The sequence below is a fragment of the Cydia strobilella genome, chromosome 2, assembly GCF_947568885.1.
Source record: "Cydia strobilella chromosome 2, ilCydStro3.1, whole genome shotgun sequence".
Taxonomy (NCBI): Eukaryota; Metazoa; Arthropoda; class Insecta; order Lepidoptera; family Tortricidae; genus Cydia; species Cydia strobilella.
The window spans coordinates 906,095-925,343 of NC_086042.1; the positions used below are offsets into that span (position 1 = coordinate 906,095).

A 19,249-nucleotide genomic window follows, 5' to 3' on the forward strand; every position below is an offset into this window, starting at 1 on the left:
TGAATCAAGTTTATAAAGTAAAAGCCCGAGCCAAGCATGAGAGCCATCGGCTGGATGATGTTAAGACTTGACTTGCTCCACTTGGCTGCCGGCCAGGTTTATCCGAGGCGTTTGTTCTAATAAATACGCTTAAAGAGTGGTTTTACTAGTAGTTTATGTTACTGTTACATAATGAAAGACATTCTAAGGGCTACTTATGTACCTTTTGCTCCCTGCCGAGGTTTTCCCGAGGGACTACAGTATGGGGTTCTTCAAAAAAGAATTGTACAGGTTTTTAATGGGTCGGCAACGCGCGTGTAATATCTCTGGTGTTGCAGGCGTCCATAGGCTACGGTAACTGCTTACCTGATGGTAAGCAAGCGGGCCGTATGCTGGATTGCCACCGACGTGGTATAAAAAAAAAGTTACATAAAGTCAATGAATATTACGAGTAGTAGTAGATAATAAAGCGATACAATTGCTAAAATACACACTAGGGTATATAGTTGATTTATCATATTTAATCGATAAACTGAAATAGATGTCATATATTAAAGAAAAAGTGACGGAGCCCTCCAGTGGTGAAGGCCGGATTCGAACCGGCGTCTTTAGTAATCCGGGCTAACGCCTTGAACACCTAGACCACCCCGCCACGGCGGAACCCGTCCCAATTTCTCGAGTATATGCCATCTTAGTAAGACTAGGCGTCTTTGACCAACTCTAAGGGCAAGCAGTAAGCGCTTGCACCTCCTATACTAGTTGTGAATATTTAATCGAGTTTATAGTTAAAGCACTGGCCAAGCCCGAGAGCCATAGGCTGAAGGATGTTAAGATCTTTGCTCTTGACTTGTCCTACTTGGCTGCCAGCCAGAACGAACGCTAATCCGCAGCTTTTGTTCCAATAAATGTGCTTAACGAGTAGATTTAAAAGGTTTAAACGTTAGGAGATAAAATATTTTAGATATCTGACGCTAAACATTTGATCAGGCCGCGTAGGCAACGTCGTCGTCATCATCATATCAGCCCTTTATCGCCCACTGCTGAGCATAGGTCTCTCTTCCAGTACGCCACAACCCGGTCCTGAGCTAATTTCATCCAGAAGTGGACCACAATAATTCAAGCAGTCAGTAGTCATCTCACTCTAATACCATATAAAAGAGGCCATTTTGTTTTGCGCAGCGGGCCGAAAGTCGATGCTTTCCGACCGATGGGTAGAAAACGATTTTTATATTATATACGCAGCACGCAGCATTGCATAAACATGCAATGCTATTTCACTTTCTCAACTCAAATTGGGCCCCGTCACTCATCTTTCATGAACTGACGATCTTTTATTTCCTTTGATGTTTAACGTACGCACGTATGAGGCTTCATAAGATTGAGATGTGGGGAGTATGAGCTGTCATATTATCGTATAGAATTGGAATATTATAAGATCTTATAAGGCTTTCGTTATTATCATATTTTTCTCATTTTCGAGCATGTTTTTGGGAAGGTATTAATATTCAAGAAAAGTGGTAGCTCTGCCCACTTTATTTGTATTTTTTTTATGTCTGTTCCTGAATTATGAATAACATATATCTATATAAGGGAGATATTACCAAAATTGTTAACTAGAGGCAAATACTTCTTCACTTCTCTTGAAAATACTGCTCAATAACCCAACCTCCAAATCAACTCAATCTCACCGCCTGCCGTCAATAAATTGCGTTTAGCTCAAACAAGAAAATGCGCGTACAAAAACAGCGCTGAACAAATCCGATTACCGCCGTTTTCGTTCTTCTCGTGGATACCCATAAATACGCGAAGCTTATGCGACTCGTGTACACGAAGAAAACAGTAAGAATTACTCTTGAGATCTCTAACTTCACAGTGACATTTACAACCGGCATCATGGGCGGGACTGCTGTATAATTATGCGCGTGCAATAGAGATAGACACAGGCGGGTCAATGTACGAAAATCGATGTGGAAAGTCTCTGCTTTAGAGTATGACAAGGGCTAAGGGTAAATAAATTGTCAGTAACGCTTGAAGGAGACGTTCGGATCTCAAATTCTGCCACATTACTTATTTATTTAATCGTATGGCGATATAGTCACATAGGCAAAAATTATGTACAGTATATTATTTTATAAGGCAACATCCAAGTTTTGCAACCACTGCACAGCATCGGCCGTCAAGTCTAATAGGTCATCCAGGCCACCCGAGTATGCGCGGAGTGGGCACCGCTGGATGATGTGCTCCATGGTCTGGTCCTCGATGCCGCAATCGCACAGCGCAGAGTCACTCCAGCCCCACTTATGCCGGAAGAAGATGCATCGCCCGTGCCCGGTTCTTAGGCGGTTTAAGCGACACCATAGTTTCCTAGGAAGGTCGGTCCCCTTGCTCATGATAATCGGATCTATATTCGCGGCCGGGGTACCGTCAGCTTGCTTCATCCATTCTTGTTTCCAGTGCTGCTGTACGTCGAAGGAACTTTGTGTGAGTGTTGCAGCGGCTGTGTATGCCGGGCGACGGGACTTTAGTCTCGCCATAGGCGGGTTGGTAAACTCCTCATGCATTGGGAGAGAAGGGCATGCTCTGATCTTGTTACTTTCTCTTAGCAGCGCCTGTTTCCTTCTCAGATGTGGAGGCGGGATTCGACTAAGCGCCGGAAGCCAGTGGAAAGGTGTAGATTTCACTGTCCCAGTAATGCATCTCATGGTGACATTGAGCTTCGAGTCTACCAATTGCGTGTGTGCACTTTGTAGCCAAATTGGAGCACAGTACTCTGCAGTGGGATAGACGAGTCCCAGAGCCGTTGAACGGAGACATTCCGCAGATGCCCCCCATGAGGTGCCACACAACTTGTGCAGTATGTTGTTCCGGGTCGATACTTTGCGCGAGAGCTTGGTGAGGTGTTCTTTGTAGCTTAGGGTTCTGTCTAAAGTAATGCCCAGGTATGTTGGGAAAGGGTTGTAAGGTATCTTTTCGCCACCCATAGTGACAGTTGGCTCGTGTTTAGCAAGGTGGTTGCTTAGGTGAAAGCAGGACACTTCTGTTTTCCTGGCGCTCGGTATGAGTCTCCACTCTCGAAAATACGCTTCCAAGGTCCCCAAATCCGCAGTAAGCTGGCTCTCGCCTTCCCCAAATGTACGGCTCTGGGCTACCAGGGCAATATCGTCCGCATAAATAAACTTTCTGGCTGTGGTTTGTGGCAGGTCGTGGATATAAAGGTTGAACAGCTGTGGTGCCAGGACAGATCCCTGAGGGAGCCCATTGTTCAATTTCCTCTTCCTACTCTTCTGGTCGCCGAGGAAGACCTCGAACTCCCTTTCACTGAGCATGTTGCACAGTAGGTCTGCGATTTCTCGGCTGGGGATCACTGACAGAACTTTGTATATCATGCCGTGTTTCCAGACAGTATCGTAGGCAGCTGTTAGGTCTATAAAGACGGCGGTGGACTTTAACTTATTCTGGAAACCAGCTTCAATATGGGTGGTGAGAGCAAGAACTTGGTCGGTACAGCTGCGCCCACATCTGAATCCAGCCTGTTCAGGCGGAGTGGCGGCTTCTATGTAGGGAGTAATCCTTGTGAGAATTAGACGCTCAAGCAACTTATAGATGCAGCTAAGGAGAGACACGGGCCTGAAATTTTCTGGAATATGTTCGGTCTTACCAGGTTTCAGTAGGGCTATGACATTGGACTTCTTGAACTCTTTCGGTATATGGTTCTTTACCAGAATATCTGAAAACAGAGCAGCAAGCCAGCTGACACTGATTGGACCCATGTTGTGGATAAATTCATTATAAATTTTATCTGGTCCAGCCGCCTTCCCCGGTTTCAGTTGTTTTATTGCAGAGGCTACTTCATCTATGGAAAAAAGTTTTAGAGAGTTCGCTATTACTTGGCATCGAACGTCTGAGTTCCGTTAGCTTGTGCTTAATTTTCTTTGTCACTAGCTTGTCTTTCTTTGCTCGTGTCAGTTCTACCATGCGATTCGCAATAGCGTTAGGGTGTACTGTAAGTTGGTTAGTTCTCGGTGATGCCTTTTTCCCTGTCAGTTTATGCAAGGTATGCCACGCTTTCCTACTAGATTTTTTAAAGTCCATGTTCTCCACCAGCGACTCCCATTTCTGCTTTCTGTGCAGATCCAGTGATTGCAGAAGTTTTGTGCCCACCTCATGGTCTCCTGTAGCTTGGTACGACTTGTATAGAAGTTCACTTTGTGTGTTCCAACCTGGGACATACTCCTTTCTGTACCCTCGGGGGATGGTGTTTTTTGCGACTTTAATGACTAAGTCAGAGAAAACCTTGTAGTTCCGCGCGCATGGGTTTAGGTCTGCTGCCAAAAGCTCCGCATCAAGTTGGGTTTTGAAGCTACCCCAGTTTGCTCGACCAAAATTCCACCTTGGCAAGGGCATAGAGTTTATAATAGGTATTTTTAAGCCTACTTCTAAATGTACCGGCCTGTGTTGGCTGTTTGGAAAAGAAGGCATAATGGTCCGAGTCGTAGGAAGAGGCTGGTCGAGGCAGTCCTTTGTTACGAAAGCGAGGTCTGGGTTGTAATCCTTGAGCCAACGCGCAGAGTGAAAAGTGCCCGGGTCCTTTGCATCGAAAACCAGGTGTAGATCGGCCACCTCTGCCCACTGGACAAGTGCTTCTCCGTTCGCATCATTTTTGCTGTATTTCCAGTTCGTGTGGTGACTATTAAAATCCCCCGCGTAGATACATGGGTGGCTGGGCGTGGGGAGTAGGCCAGGCCCCCATCCGGCTCTGGGAGGTTTGTACACATTAACGATCTTCAGGTCGCCTACTCGAACAGTGATAGTGAAGACGTTTTCTTCACTGCTGGCAGACACTAGGGCCACTTCATTAAGGTTATCTCTGGCGTATGTAGCTATCCCATACTGAGGATGATGGAGCGCCTTGATGAGAGTGTATCCTGGTATGCGGCCTCTTCTGTGCAGGTCTTGCTCGTCTTTACTGTGTGTTTCTTGAATGTTGACTATGTCGATGTCATAGTCCCGCAGTTGTTTTTGCAGGAAGTCGCATTTGGCTTGACTGATGCCTTCGATATTTAGCTGCCAGATGCGAACTGAAGGTTTCACATCTTTGGTCTTGGGATTCTTGGATCCTCGAGAACATTGAACATTCGTAATAGCCATTTCGTATGTGAGCAGATACTGATTTCGCCTTTGTGGTTGTCGCTCGTTTAGCACCACCCAGGGGATACGTGCAGGGTATTGATAGGTGCTTCCTGCGGACGTGAGCAACATTCATCCCCATTACTGTTTCACCGCGTTGTTACTGCCACTGTATCCGTGAATTTCCTCGATATTTTATCGAGGAAATACGAGTAACGTTTACCGCCGCATTACTACCGCGATTGTGACGTTCATTCCGTCATTAATTTTATCACGACAATTGACAGATACAGCGGCGGAAACAATGAACGGAATGAACGGCATAATCGCAAGTAACGCGGCGAATGTCAGTCATTTTATCGAGGATGACGTACTTTTACTCCAGTTTTTACTCGCATCGCATTTTTGGTCTGCACTTCGATATTCGCAATATCCTGGCTCGTTTAAATATAAACTTCTCTTGACTTATATTGACCGGGATATAGACCGTGATTACCTTTTGTATTATTTGTGAGCTCCCGATATTTCGACGCAGTTACATGCATCATGTTCACGGGTGACTGAAGATAGCGGGTGGGTGTCAAAGTTGTGTAGACAGAGGTCTACCCTCATTCTTGCGCGTCGGCTGCGTTCACTTTCAACGTTACCAACGGTCGCATTCACACTTGTTGGTCCGGTCGCGTTCACACTCGTTGGTCTGTCCAAACACACTACACTCACGGTGTCACTACGCGTGTTTGATTCGGATATCACTGGTTTTTTACACAAACAAATCACAGGATTCCACACATTTGACAGTTTAAACCCATCTTCACGATTAAAATTTTTGTATTTGTGAATTTCAACGGCTTCTCTTACCAATCTTGGTATATAGTGGCGTTCTGTCGAAATGACCTTGGGACTATGCAACTCGATCCAGTGATTTGTACCACGGTCTATCGGTTATCACGGTCTATATCCCGGTCAATATAAGTCTAGTGAAACTAACCGTGAATCATTCAAAACTCTAAACTTCTCTTGTTTAGTAAGCGATGGGAAGACCTGCACCGTCTCCTTGCAAATTGGATTGCAAACAGGCCATTATACCTCCGATATAATGCATAATTGAAAGATAGACGTACTTACAATTTTCCTATGACCCTTCAGCGATGAAAAATTCAAGCTCGTTGTTTTTGATACTGGAAAGAAGAAAACCTTTTTTTTTTAATGTCCTTTACATTAATACTTATACGGGTAGGTCATGGACAGCTTGCTGTAACTACTTTGCTATACTTCTACTCGTAAATATCGATGTAGTCACTGCTCCAGACGGGTCACATGTTTTAGAAATACTGGACCAGATAAAAAAAAGATTGTGGGAGAAGACTTTTTCATTTAATATTTTTACATACGTTTCTAGTAAAAACAATAATACAGGTCGTACAGACACTGATCTTTTCGACATTAAATATTTTTGATGCCTAATCTATGATTATAAATTAAGTATTACTTCTTATCAGTAGTGATTACCCTATGTGTTAATTGTGCACCCCTCTTATATCAAAATTTAACTGTGCTTTGTTCAAAAGGACTCTGAATCGTCTTTGGATAGAAGATCTTGACTTTACCGCTCGGGACTAAGGAACCATGCAACTAACAGAAAACAAAGATCGACTCAAAATCCTTTTGAAACAATTCTTGCCCGCCCCGTATGCCAACGAAATGATAACTCAATGATCATTTCTGTTTGTTGTCAGGTTCCGAAGTCCCGAAGGGTCGCGTCGGAGGCGGGGCCAATGATCACTGAGAAACGCAGAAAGGAGTCGACAGGACGGGGACTCGGGCCCCTCCGAATATGGTAACAGATCCTCGCGACACACATTCTATTTAGCCGAAGCTGTGAGAAACCTTCAAGATGGCTGAGGGACCGCAATCGATATGGCAAAAGATCGACAGCACCACCATCCCCATGGTCAACCTGGAGGTGAAAGAAGTGCGGGAGATAATTTGGGAGAAGACTCAGGAGCCGAGCGCGCAGAGAAAGATTATCCTGGTTATCGTGTCTATAGCGTTGCTCTTAGACAACATGTTGTACATGGTTATTGTGCCGATCATCCCCGACTACCTGCGCTACATCGGCGCGTGGGGCGAGGCGGGCTACGACCACGTCGTCACCCTGGACCCCATCATAGAAGGCAACCGCACCATCATCCCGACCAAAATCATACCGGCGTCGCACGAGGGCCAAGATTCCGCCACCGGCGTGCTCTTCGCTTCAAAAGCGATCGTTCAGCTCATGATCAACCCGTTTTCTGGTGCCTTAATCGATCGTATAGGATACGATGTGCCTATGATGATTGGGCTCATTATAATGTTCTTATCTACGTCGATATTCGCTTGCGGTCGGAGCTACAGCATGCTGTTCTTCGCGAGGAGTCTGCAGGGGGTGGGTTCCGCGTTCGCGGACACGGCAGGTCTGGCGATGATTGCCGACAGGTTTACAGAGGAGCAGGAACGGTCTAAGGCCTTGGGTATCGCTCTCGCCTTCATCAGCTTCGGATGTCTCGTCGCTCCGCCTTTCGGAGGAGCACTCTATCAGTTTGCGGGAAAAGAAGTACCATTTTTAATCCTAGCTCTGATTTCACTTCTTGACGGATTTATGTTATTACTTGTGATGAAGCCGCTCAAAACGCAAATAAAGGAAGCCAACCAGCCGAAAGTGGCCGGCACACCGATCTGGAAACTTCTCATGGACCCATATATCGCCGTCTGCGCCGGCGCGCTGATGATGTCTAACGTGGCCTTGGCTTTCCTCGAACCGACGATCTCCTTCTGGATGGAAGATAACCTCACTAAAGATAACTGGAAGATCGGTATGATATGGTTGCCGGCGTTCTTCCCGCACGTCCTCGGGGTGATTATAACGGTCAAGATGGCGAGAAAGTACCCTCAACACCAGTGGTTGATGGCGGCGGGTGGGTTAGCGCTCGAAGGCTTGTGTTGCTTCATCATCCCATTCGCTAGTTCATACAAGATGCTGATGATCCCAATCTGCGGAATATGCTTTGGAATAGCGTTGATTGACACGGCCTTGCTCCCAATGCTAGGGTACTTAGTGGATGTGCGCTATGTTTCCGTATATGGAAGTATTTACGCCATCGCCGACATTTCGTACTCGTTCGCGTACGCCGTTGGCCCGATTATCGCCGGTGAGGTCGTAGAAGCGATCGGCTTTACAGCACTCAACCTGTTCATCGCATTCAGTAATCTCCTGTATGCGCCAGTGCTAATGTACTTGCGGCACATCTACGACTTCAAGCATTTCGAGAACGAAGCCAACATATTGATGGCAGACCCGCCCGACAAAGAGTACCAGACGTACAGCCTGCAGGAGCAGCGGCCAGTGAATGGTGACTATAAGAATCATCTGGAGTACTCGAACGTGGACGGACAGCAGGTGCAGGAGACCAGCGTAGACGCGGGCGGCTACTCTTACGACCAATCGTATCAGCAGGGTGGGTACCAGAACAACCAGGGTTATAGCCAGGGTTATGACCAGCAGCAACAGCAAGGGCATCAGCAGGAGTATCAGCAACAGGAGTACAATCACCCGCGACAGCTGCCGTCGCAGCCGCCGGCCTCGAACCCATTCCGAACGGCCCCCGCCGCGCCGGTCGCCCCCGCCGGACCAGCCCCGGTTAAGAACCCCTTCCGGCAAGGCTTCTAGAGCCATTATTCGGTGTTGTTGTCTTTTTTGAATTTACTTGTTGTGTAATTATAATATTTGGGTATAACTTCGATCACTGAGCCGCGGCGGCGGCGGTTGTTTCGTGTCTGACTAGATGTCTATTATATCTGTGCTTGTAATAAATAACGTGTTGTAGATAATTTTACGCTGCTCGCCTCGTCGCGTCCGAGACCCCGTCTTTTACGGAAATGATGACGATTTATATAACTAAAACTGCAACTGTGCTTAACTACTTTAAGAGAAATTATTAATCTGATTGCTTCCTTAAGACGATTTATAAGGAAAAACTGAGTTAGGTTGCTGACATACATCATTACCGCTATAGATAGATCATTAATGTAGTCAAATTGTCATTATAAAGTCCCACATGCCTTATATTGATCCTACTTTTATCGTTTAGGTATATAATGAATAATAACGATAAGTTTACATAAATACTGTATCTTACCACGGGTATACTTGCCAGTAGATAAAAATGAAATTCAAATTTTCTATGGTAAGTCAACCTTTTTCAACTGACAAGGTCGCTGTGCTAGAAAGAGTATAAAAACTGATCATGGCATTTAAATTTATAGTACCTATAAAGATTTTTTATAATAGTGCAACATAATTTTGGGTTTTGGGCTATAAATTGAGTTACACAATGGAGAAATAACGTCAAGGATTGCAAAGGGAAGACAAGATTCATCGTCTTGAGAAGACAAATGAGCAAGCCTTGGATTTTTCATAAGAAGAAAGAAAACTGTGAGGTCGATATTAAAACTAAAATTTAACTCATATTAATACTCATACTAATTCATTTAATTAATACCAAAAGTAATTATAAATGAAATAAATAATTTGAATTGAATTAAATTATATTTAAAATAAATAAAAAACAGCCATATAAAAAAAAAATATATTAAGAAAGATCCTCCAATCTTTTTCAAGTCACAAGTGTTTTACTCTAGAAAATATGGAAAAAGTAGCTTATATACTCTAATGTTTTTTTTTGTGTGGCAGTTATTTTTTTTATTTAAAATATAGTTTAATTCAATTCAAATTATTTATTTCATTTATAATCTACTTTCGGTATTAATTAAATTAATGAGTATAAGTTAAATTTTAGTTTTAATATCGACTCCATAGTTTTCTTTCATCTTACCATGCGATGAAAGATCCGAGGATTGAGACTCTTTCAAATATTTATGCATAGGCAGTGGAATTTACATACATAATTATGTAAAATCACAGGCAGTACACTAGCGTCAAAAAGACTTCAAACAGAAGGCCACGGCGTGCGCTGCGGGGCGAGCAGTTGCCTGTTTCCTGTTGAGCTGTATTGTTCTGGATGTACTAATACCATTGTTGAATTTGCCTTCGACTAGACATAGTTATTAATCGGATCAAACTATATTTAAATGGTACATTAAATTCCCAGAATCTAGGTAGCAAATAGTCTCGGTTTAAGGTAGATATTTATTTTTACATATTAATGTTTGGGGAGGAGTGGGGTAAACGCACTCAAAATCACGTGAGGGCCTAAGATGTCATATATATTACAAATCTTCTGGCACTTACTGTAGCAAATTTTTGTCACATTGTTAAATAATACCGCGTTAGAAAATTCAAGCGCTATCATATTGTAAATGTTTTGACAAGTGACCGAAATTATGTGTTAATAGACTCGCTTCATCGTATTACCTATTTAAAATACAAGTAAAATTATCAAAAAGTACATATAATATGTTTTGTACATAAGGTTCTTTGCCGTCATTTTGTCGCCTTTGACTGTGAATATATCTTTACTGTTTAAGATACAGATTAAGATGTATCCTATGCTATATCAGCAATATTAGAGTAAGATCTAGTGTATTGCTTATATCAATTCTCATAAACATATTCAATTATTATATCAATTAATTTAAGTTCAATCAACTTGTGATAAAGTTGCAACCAAGGTAACGAAACATATCAGAATCTTTTGATTCACGTAGGATAAGGGTAGTTTTAAATTATTTCTAAAGTGTACAGTGTAGTCTGTGTTTTGGTATATTGATGGTAGAAACGCGGGAGGACTAGAGATTGCATCCTTCGGTTGAGAGAAACACTCTGATTAAGCGTGTAACGATAAATTGATGTCATATACTAAAGCATATCGATCCCAAATATGACATTTGAATCCAAAGACTAACTGTTTCTACTCTCCGAGGATTATTACGGTCGACTGTAACACAGAGTCAAATTAAAGGAAACTAAAGATAATTGTACAAGAAAAAGTGACGCGCCCGATATGTCAATTGAAAGAATGTATAAAGATAGAAGTGATACCTATTATAAATATCGTCAATGTTATGACGGCTAGGGATTCAGTTCTTCTGACGACAGATCCCCGAAACTGTAAGGCACCCGTTAACTACCCAGTAATTAGAACTCTGCTAGAAATATGTACCTAAGAACTGTAACAAAAAGTGCCGATAACATATCACCTACCTATGTATGTTTTTTGGTGAATCCAACATCAATGATCACTTGAATATTTCTGTTTTAAACAATAAAAGCTTAAATTCACCAGATATAAAAACCATAATGAATAATGTCTCTAAACAATATGTTGTGTCGTATTCTAATTGCTAAAATAAATTGTGACCTTGCTATAGCTTTGGATAAGGTTACTCTTGTAAAATCATGTAAAAGAAATCTAAAGACCTCTCATAATAAACTTATTCAGTATAGTTACCAAACACGTACAATTATCCATCTAAAGTATTTACAATTCGCAATTGAATAGTAAAATCGCTAGTACATATCGTAAAATTTTGGAGTGCCTCAGGGGACATTACTGGGTACCTTAGGTACTCTAAATATACTATAGTACCGTTTGAGTTGAGAAGTGTTGGACTTAGTCATAGCCTGGAGAGTACAATAGCAACGTTAGAGCTCCTTCTGCACTTTCTGTTTGCACAACTTGTTATGCACATATAACATAACATTAAAAAGTGCACATAATCGCCATGGAGCGGTCTAATCAGACATTTTGACTGACACTTTTAAAATATAATGTAAGTTTAGTCAATTTTTGTGTCAAATTCTCCCGAAATTCAATTAATTAGTAGCACAAGGTGACATTTGTCGTTAGTGAGGCGTTCGTGGGTGCAATTGACGTGAATGTGATGATTAAATTCTTTAAGTTGTACTTAAGTGGATGTCTAAAAGACAAAATTTAGTTATACAAATATATGTGTCGTAAACAGTGATTTGTACATGTTTAAAGATATTCGGGCCAATTCGAACAATAACGAATTGTCAAATTCGAATCAACTAGATATGGAACAGAAACGATAACGAGATATTTAAGAAAGTTATGTCAAATTTGACATTTCCGCGATTCCGAATGTCATCTTGAACGTTCTCTTTAAGATTTGTTTAAGATATTACTTAGACCACCAATATCTAATGGATATCCCAAAACGTCACAATAATTATAGCGTGAAATGACAATCGTTTCTTGAATCGAACTGCAAAAGATAACTAGTTGGGAACTAACCGTATAACGTATAACTTATGTATTATCTCGTATCTAGTAATTATCACTTTGTTCGAATTGACCGGATTGATAATATTAATGATAAACCTACAATGACATGAACGAAGATAATTCAGAAAAAAAATTAAGATACAAGGATGACGACGAATACAATAAAATTGACGATCGAGTAGAGGCAAGCTAAAAAGAAGAAAAAGAAAATTAAAGTACACACATTTAAACTTTAAGTGGCCAAGTGATATCAATAAATACAAGCACAAAATTTAAAATTTGTATTAGTTCTAACACGGAAAATTCACTGCTTATGACACCTATTTATATATGACGAGTTTGTACAAAGTTGCCGGCTTCTAAAGCAAAATTAAAATTTGTATTATTAATCGCGTGTTTCATGTCAATTCAGTCATGAACGCTAGTCAATGTGTTTAGTACTAGGTGTGCGTTATATTTTATATCGTGCAAATTACTGTTAGCAATAAAAGAACCGATATCACATACATATCATTAAATGTAAGGATATACATATACTGCGCTAGTTTTATATATTATCTCTTTACGTATTAGAGCTATATTGATATTGTGGTTTATGTAAGATAGCTTTTGGAGACAGTCATATATTACGTGACTGGCATTTTAAACTATTATATGTATATTTGTTTTAAATAAACATTTTGAAAATTTAATACAATTTCACATGTAACTACAAAGTTGTAAAGACAGTCAGCCTTTAATTTTATTGCATCTTTCTTTATTTACTTTTAAAATTTTTGCGTAAGGTGATCTGTACCCGGACCATAAGTCACTGAAATTGTCAAAACTGACATATACGCTAACGTTTATGTAATTTACTTTCTATAGATCTCGCTCGCACTAATATGCGAGTACGAGGTACGAGCGAGATGCATAGAAAGTAAGTTAGATTCTCGATAGCGTTTATGTCAGTGCTAAACTGGTGGGTAGCCACACAGATATTTATGTTACAGATAATTAATTTGAATTTGTTACAACTCAAAAACAGCTGTCTAGGTAACAATATAATCAGTTCATAAGTATTCAAAAAGCTTAAAATATTGAAAGTAAGTAGTTATAGCTCACCTTAAGCAAACTCCTCTCTTTAATAGGGTATTTGACTGTGTTTAATAGTTATTTACGATACAAGTGCGAAAAAGAGGAAATTCGAAACGAGTGGCGATAAATTAAAACACGACCGCAGGGAGTGTTTTGTCGTGTTTTAAATTGACACGAGTTGCGAATTACCTATTACGTACGTTTTACAGTTCATATGGCCCTTTAAACTTTCGACATGCACGAAAAGTACTGCATGCACTATATGTACTGTAAAATATATATTTTTACACCATGCATGAAATAAAGCACCAGAAGATTAATAGAGAAACGTAGACAGGAGTTATTTTTAGACACAATTTCTATTTTAAAACCCGTATAAAACTATAAAGAGTAGGTAATTTGATTGTGACGTCACATGCTAGTGTTTCATATAAATTCCATAGTAGCGAAATCGTTTTGACAGTTCGAAAAAGAAACTGATTTGACTAGTAGTCAAATACCCTATTACTGTACTATTCTGTTTTGTATAAAAAAATAACTTAAATAACATACCTATGTTGCTAGTTGGTAGGACTTGTCGAAGAGACACGCACATTTACACTTTAGGTATTATTAGTATTATTAAAAATCTTTTTTATTTATAGTGCTTACATTTTTTTAATATCCTCAGAATTTGTATGAAATATCATTTATTATTTTAATTAATTTTGTCTACAATATTATTTGTAAAGGAGTGACAACATCAATTCCCTTATGCTCAAAAATCGTAAACATATCAGAATTTTACAAAATTTTCGAACAAATGTGCTTTTAATAATATTGTCGGTAAGGGAACTGACGTCATATCCCTTGTTAATTATTATTTACAACGACGGGACTTAATCGCGTAAAATAAGTTTTAAATTTACCTCCGACGTTTCGAGGACGGCGTTGTCCCCGTGGTCTCGGAGAAGACTGGCTAAAGTTGACATCAACATTTTCTAGGCGCGCGAGTTTTTCGAACTACCCGCACTTGGTCTTGTTTATAACTTGAACGTTTTGCGCACTAGGGATGTCACCGGGTCGACACACAACACTCACAATATTCGATTTTTCATCTTTCGATATTTAGTTTCGCTTACACTTACTAATCCGTCCGTCGTTGTAAATAATAATGAGTAAAAATCGTGAAAGTTTAAATCAGTCCTTTGTTAATGTCTAATTTTTTTTATTTTATCTAGCGATTGAATAAATGGTATGAATTTAGTTAATTCTAACTAACATATAAATGTAAGTAATTTCTTAGATATTATTCGATATTCATGAATGTGTGTGGTTGTTGATTTGGGAATAAAAGTGTAACTGATTGGCTGTTTCACAAATCATCAAATAATTTATCATAATTCAATTCAATTAGAAATGCATGTAGGTAAGTTTAACAAATGAATAATGGTTTTATGAATTGTATTTCATTATCAGTTTTCATTATAATAGAAAACGGATACTTACCCACAAAATGTCCTTTACAAATTTTGTAGTACTTATATAACATATTTTGAATTATAAACATTAAAATTTATGGGAAATAAGTTAATAAAACAAAAATCACATGCATCTCTTATTTGAATGTTAATTCTATGTCACTATGATACTAACTATTGCATAAAATCTAACAGCAGTCTTCATATTTATTATTCTTCCTAGCTTCTTAAATTAAAATTATCAATATTGTATAAATATATGTTTATTTGGCGTCTGATTGATGAATTCTAAGTAAATTCGAATTTCTTAAGATAATACGTACTTAGTATTGATTTCAAATTTAAGTGTAAAAACTAATCTATCTAGAAAAGTTTGCCGTTGGATTTCCAAAATTTGATCAGCACCCGTCCGTTAGTACTGTATCTTAACATTTCATAACTTGATATGTTATAGTTATTTACGATACAAGTGCGAAAAAGAGGAAAATCGACACGAGTTGCGAATTACCTTTTCGCACGTGTATCTTACAACGTTTTACAGTACATATGGCCCTTTAAACTTTCAACATATGCACGAAAAGTGCTCTTTACGCACTAGTGCGAGAAGGTAGCACCATATGTACTGTAAAATTTATTGTATAAATCTTCCAAATTTAACTTTCCTCTTAGCTATAACTTGAAGTACTCATGAAGCGTTTTCTTGATTCATATTCATGTACTTATTATTCTTACTGATTTATTTCTCATTAAAATTTTGGCGGCTGAAAAGCTAAATTTAAGAGTTAAAATACAAGGGAAAATTCCATCTGGTTGTTAGTAGCGGCTTCCTATTATATATAATTCTCAATCGATAAAATGTTTACCATGTATCAAAATAAATATTCAACTCAACATATCACAAACATGACACTATTACTTTATTTTATCATAAACAAAAGGTGAATATTCTATACCTATTAATAAATAAACTAAATAAAAACTAAAATATTATAAAGTTGAGGTTTATACCTCATATTTACCTGAAATGTTATATGCAGATATCAGTTAGTCATTTCTCGTAAATTTTTTTGGGAGTCAATCAATGTGCTTTATTTCCTGGGTTACATTTTATTACGTAAAAAATAGTGATTTTATAGTCCGTAGGTTATAAATTGCAAGTAAATATGAAGTGTATAATAGTTTCATAATTATAGCAAAAATAAAAGGTTACATTTAGTTGAGTTCTATTATTTTAGTTTCATGTTTCTAATAAATTAACACAAAAAAAATTATCAAGTTAGTTATAATGGGATTATCTCATATTATTAAATAATTATAGAATCCCTATACGCTTCTTTTGTTTGACTAGGGTGACCATGAGTCGCTTTTGGGACAAAATTTTAAAAATATTATTAGGCTTCTTATTTACGACTACACGTGTAGTAACGCGTGTTGGTATACAAAGTTATCTCATTAGAACGTTAAGAATATCTTAGGTTAGGAAATAAGTCGACGAAATCGTACCGTGCATTTTTCCAATGTACCATATTAATAATAACATAGCTATAAACATGATAAGTAGGCATATAATGTAAATATAGCAATCGGAGGCCCGCGCAAGTACGAGTGATAGATATGATTATCAAACATAGTAGACTTATCTGATCCTTGCTATCTCCCTTCCTCTCTCACAAATAGAATTCTTCAAGTACTTAACAGTAATCAACAAATAAAAATATATTCTTATTACGCAAGTATCATGTTCCTTTCTGAATAAATTAACCCTACTCATTTGACGCGTTTTAAACACAATCGCCTAAATTATTTGATTTACTCAAATTCTATAATATTAATAATCCTAGAATATAATATTATTATAAATATTAGTAATCAACATCATTGTAATATGATTATAGGCTGTTAATATTTGGCTCTGTAGGTAATTGATACCTATAATTTGTATCTTAGTTAATCAAATAAAGTATAAATTGTAAACTATAAGTCGATTTATAAATATTATGTTATTAATGGATTCAAGGAATACCTCAGTTTTATTTATTTCTTTATCATTATTTATAAAAGTATATCGTTATTATTTATCCATTTTGAGAATTATTTAATTTTATTTACTATGTTTTAGAATAATCAATGTTGATTATAGCGAAATGTGCCTAAGCCGATATATTATAGATATTTTCGATTATACCAAATATCGGCTTAGCCATCGCCTTGAAAATTCCTTCAACGTTACTTAGTTATTAATAAGAACTCTAAATGTATTTCAATAATCGCGTCATTATATATACTCATGTAGCATACTCTATATTACACATTAGAAGTTAAAAATTATGTAGATCACTTGAATCATATAAAATTAATGTAATATAGCATTTAGTTAGTAGTGAGTACTGTAGATGGTTAAAATATATGGTTTTGTTAGTTCCGTTATCAGGGGGCCTAGCCAAAATGCCAATCTTTTGCGCCGTAGCGAACGAAACGCCAATGTATCTTTGTCGCACTTATATGGAAGAGTGATAGAGATACATTATCGTGTCTTTCGCTACGGTGCAAACAATTGGCATCTTGGCTAGGTCCTGAGTAATATAAAGCTTTTTAAATTATAAATGTAATCGTTTGATGTAATCGTTTAAAGTTGTCAAGTTGATGGAATATCCTGTAATTATGTGTCATTCTGGTCACCCCAACTAAAACATACGTAGTTGAATGATATTAGAAAACTTATTGTTTCTTGAGTTTTTACACTAAGACTAATAAGAAATGAAATCTCTAATTTAGACAACAAAGTATTATCCGGAGGCATATTTGGAAATGAGAAATATGATACTGATTAGAATTCAATGTCAGGGCTAACACATATTTGTGGAAGCCAGATGCACTCATATCGATATCAAGTTAGTATCATATTTTGTGTTTCCAGACAAGCCTCCAAGTTATATTTAATGTCTCCTCTATTAAAATATAATATCTCCTCTATTTAAGACCAACGAGTGAGATGAAACAAATATATAACATCATATTGTGCTGATTCATATCATCATGGCTTAAGTTCACGAAAAATGATTTTTTATGACAGAACGTAATTAAATGACAAATCTGTGTAGAGTCAGACCAAGGTAACTCTGCGTGGTATTTGCAATGGCAAAGTGTGGTAATATCATAATTAAGAGGAAAGGGGACGGCCGTTTCTCCATACAAACGTAGTCCTCATTTTCCTTTCTGGATATTGACATCATGGAAAATATTTTTACATAATTTGATGTATATTTACCATAGCTATGTCTCTACGTTTGACTATTTGCGATTTTTTTATTATTGTAAAAATTAGGAGCGAAAAACAGTTTTCATACAAATATTTCAAATGCTCCTAACTTATAATAATTAAATATTCGAAAAAACAAGTTTGGGAACAAATCAAATTATTTTATTAAATATTTTGATTTGTGGCGGGGTGGCCTAGGGGTTCATGGCGTTAGCCGCGATAGCTAAAGACGCCGGTTCGAATCCGGCCTTCACCACTGGAGGGCTTCGTCACTTTTTCTTTAATATATGACATCTATTACAGTTTTTTTATTCGAAAAAAATCAAACGTAGGGGCATAGCTGTGTCTGTTATACAACAAAATATGTCATGTATGTTAATGTCCAGAGAAGAAAATAAGGGTTACGTTTGTATGAAAAGGCGATTCCACTTTCGCCTTAATGTCATATTTATATTAAAATTAGACCTTGATAATAACACTCCCACACTTTGTTCGATTCAAGTTGGTGCAAAGTTACCTTTACGGAAATTTTGTGAACTTATGTATTTTTGAAATTGTAATTTCTCGGTCTCTTTCTGGTTATTCTAGTCCAAAAATATGCAAGATATTCCAGCAACTGAAACGTAGTACGAGTAAGATGTAACGAAACTGTCAGATTATACATAATATAAGCGATATATTCTATCTAGTTGTATGTAAGTGGGAACTCAGTGATCGGATCAAATAAAATTGTTACACCAAACCGACTTTTATTACATTTTTACACACTCTTATTTAGCTTCATTGCGTATATTTGTATTATTTGTATAGTTGGTCAAACCAAATTGACAGTAAAGCCTGACCAGGAATATATGATCACGCGCCATGTTGCGGAATTTCACTGGAACTAATATTTTCATACTATACTGAACTGTCACCCCATACATGAAAATAACAGCGCCCTCTTGACAATGATCATATATTCCTGGTCAGGCTTTAAATAAGAACCAAAAAAACTATACTATTCCTTTTTTTTCGGGGGATAGTTTTTTTTCGTATGGCTTTTTGTGTTACTCTACTTCAGACTACTTTAGACTTCAACAACCATACTCAATATGGGTGCT

At 38.1% G+C, this 19,249-nt stretch overlaps 1 protein-coding gene across 1 annotated transcript in view; it reads left to right on the forward strand.

The window, feature by feature from the left end:
- LOC134755344 (vesicular acetylcholine transporter) overlaps window positions 1-9,557 on the forward strand; it is a 60,580-nt gene extending 51,023 nt beyond the window's left edge. The window contains exon 3 of the mRNA XM_063691869.1: window positions 6,843-9,557. Within this exon, the coding sequence (XP_063547939.1) occupies window positions 7,001-8,812 (1,812 nt within the window). The 5' untranslated portion in view covers window positions 6,843-7,000 and the 3' untranslated portion in view covers window positions 8,813-9,557. The remainder of the gene's footprint in view (window positions 1-6,842) is intronic.
- Window positions 9,558-19,249: the final 9,692 nt, after the last annotated feature.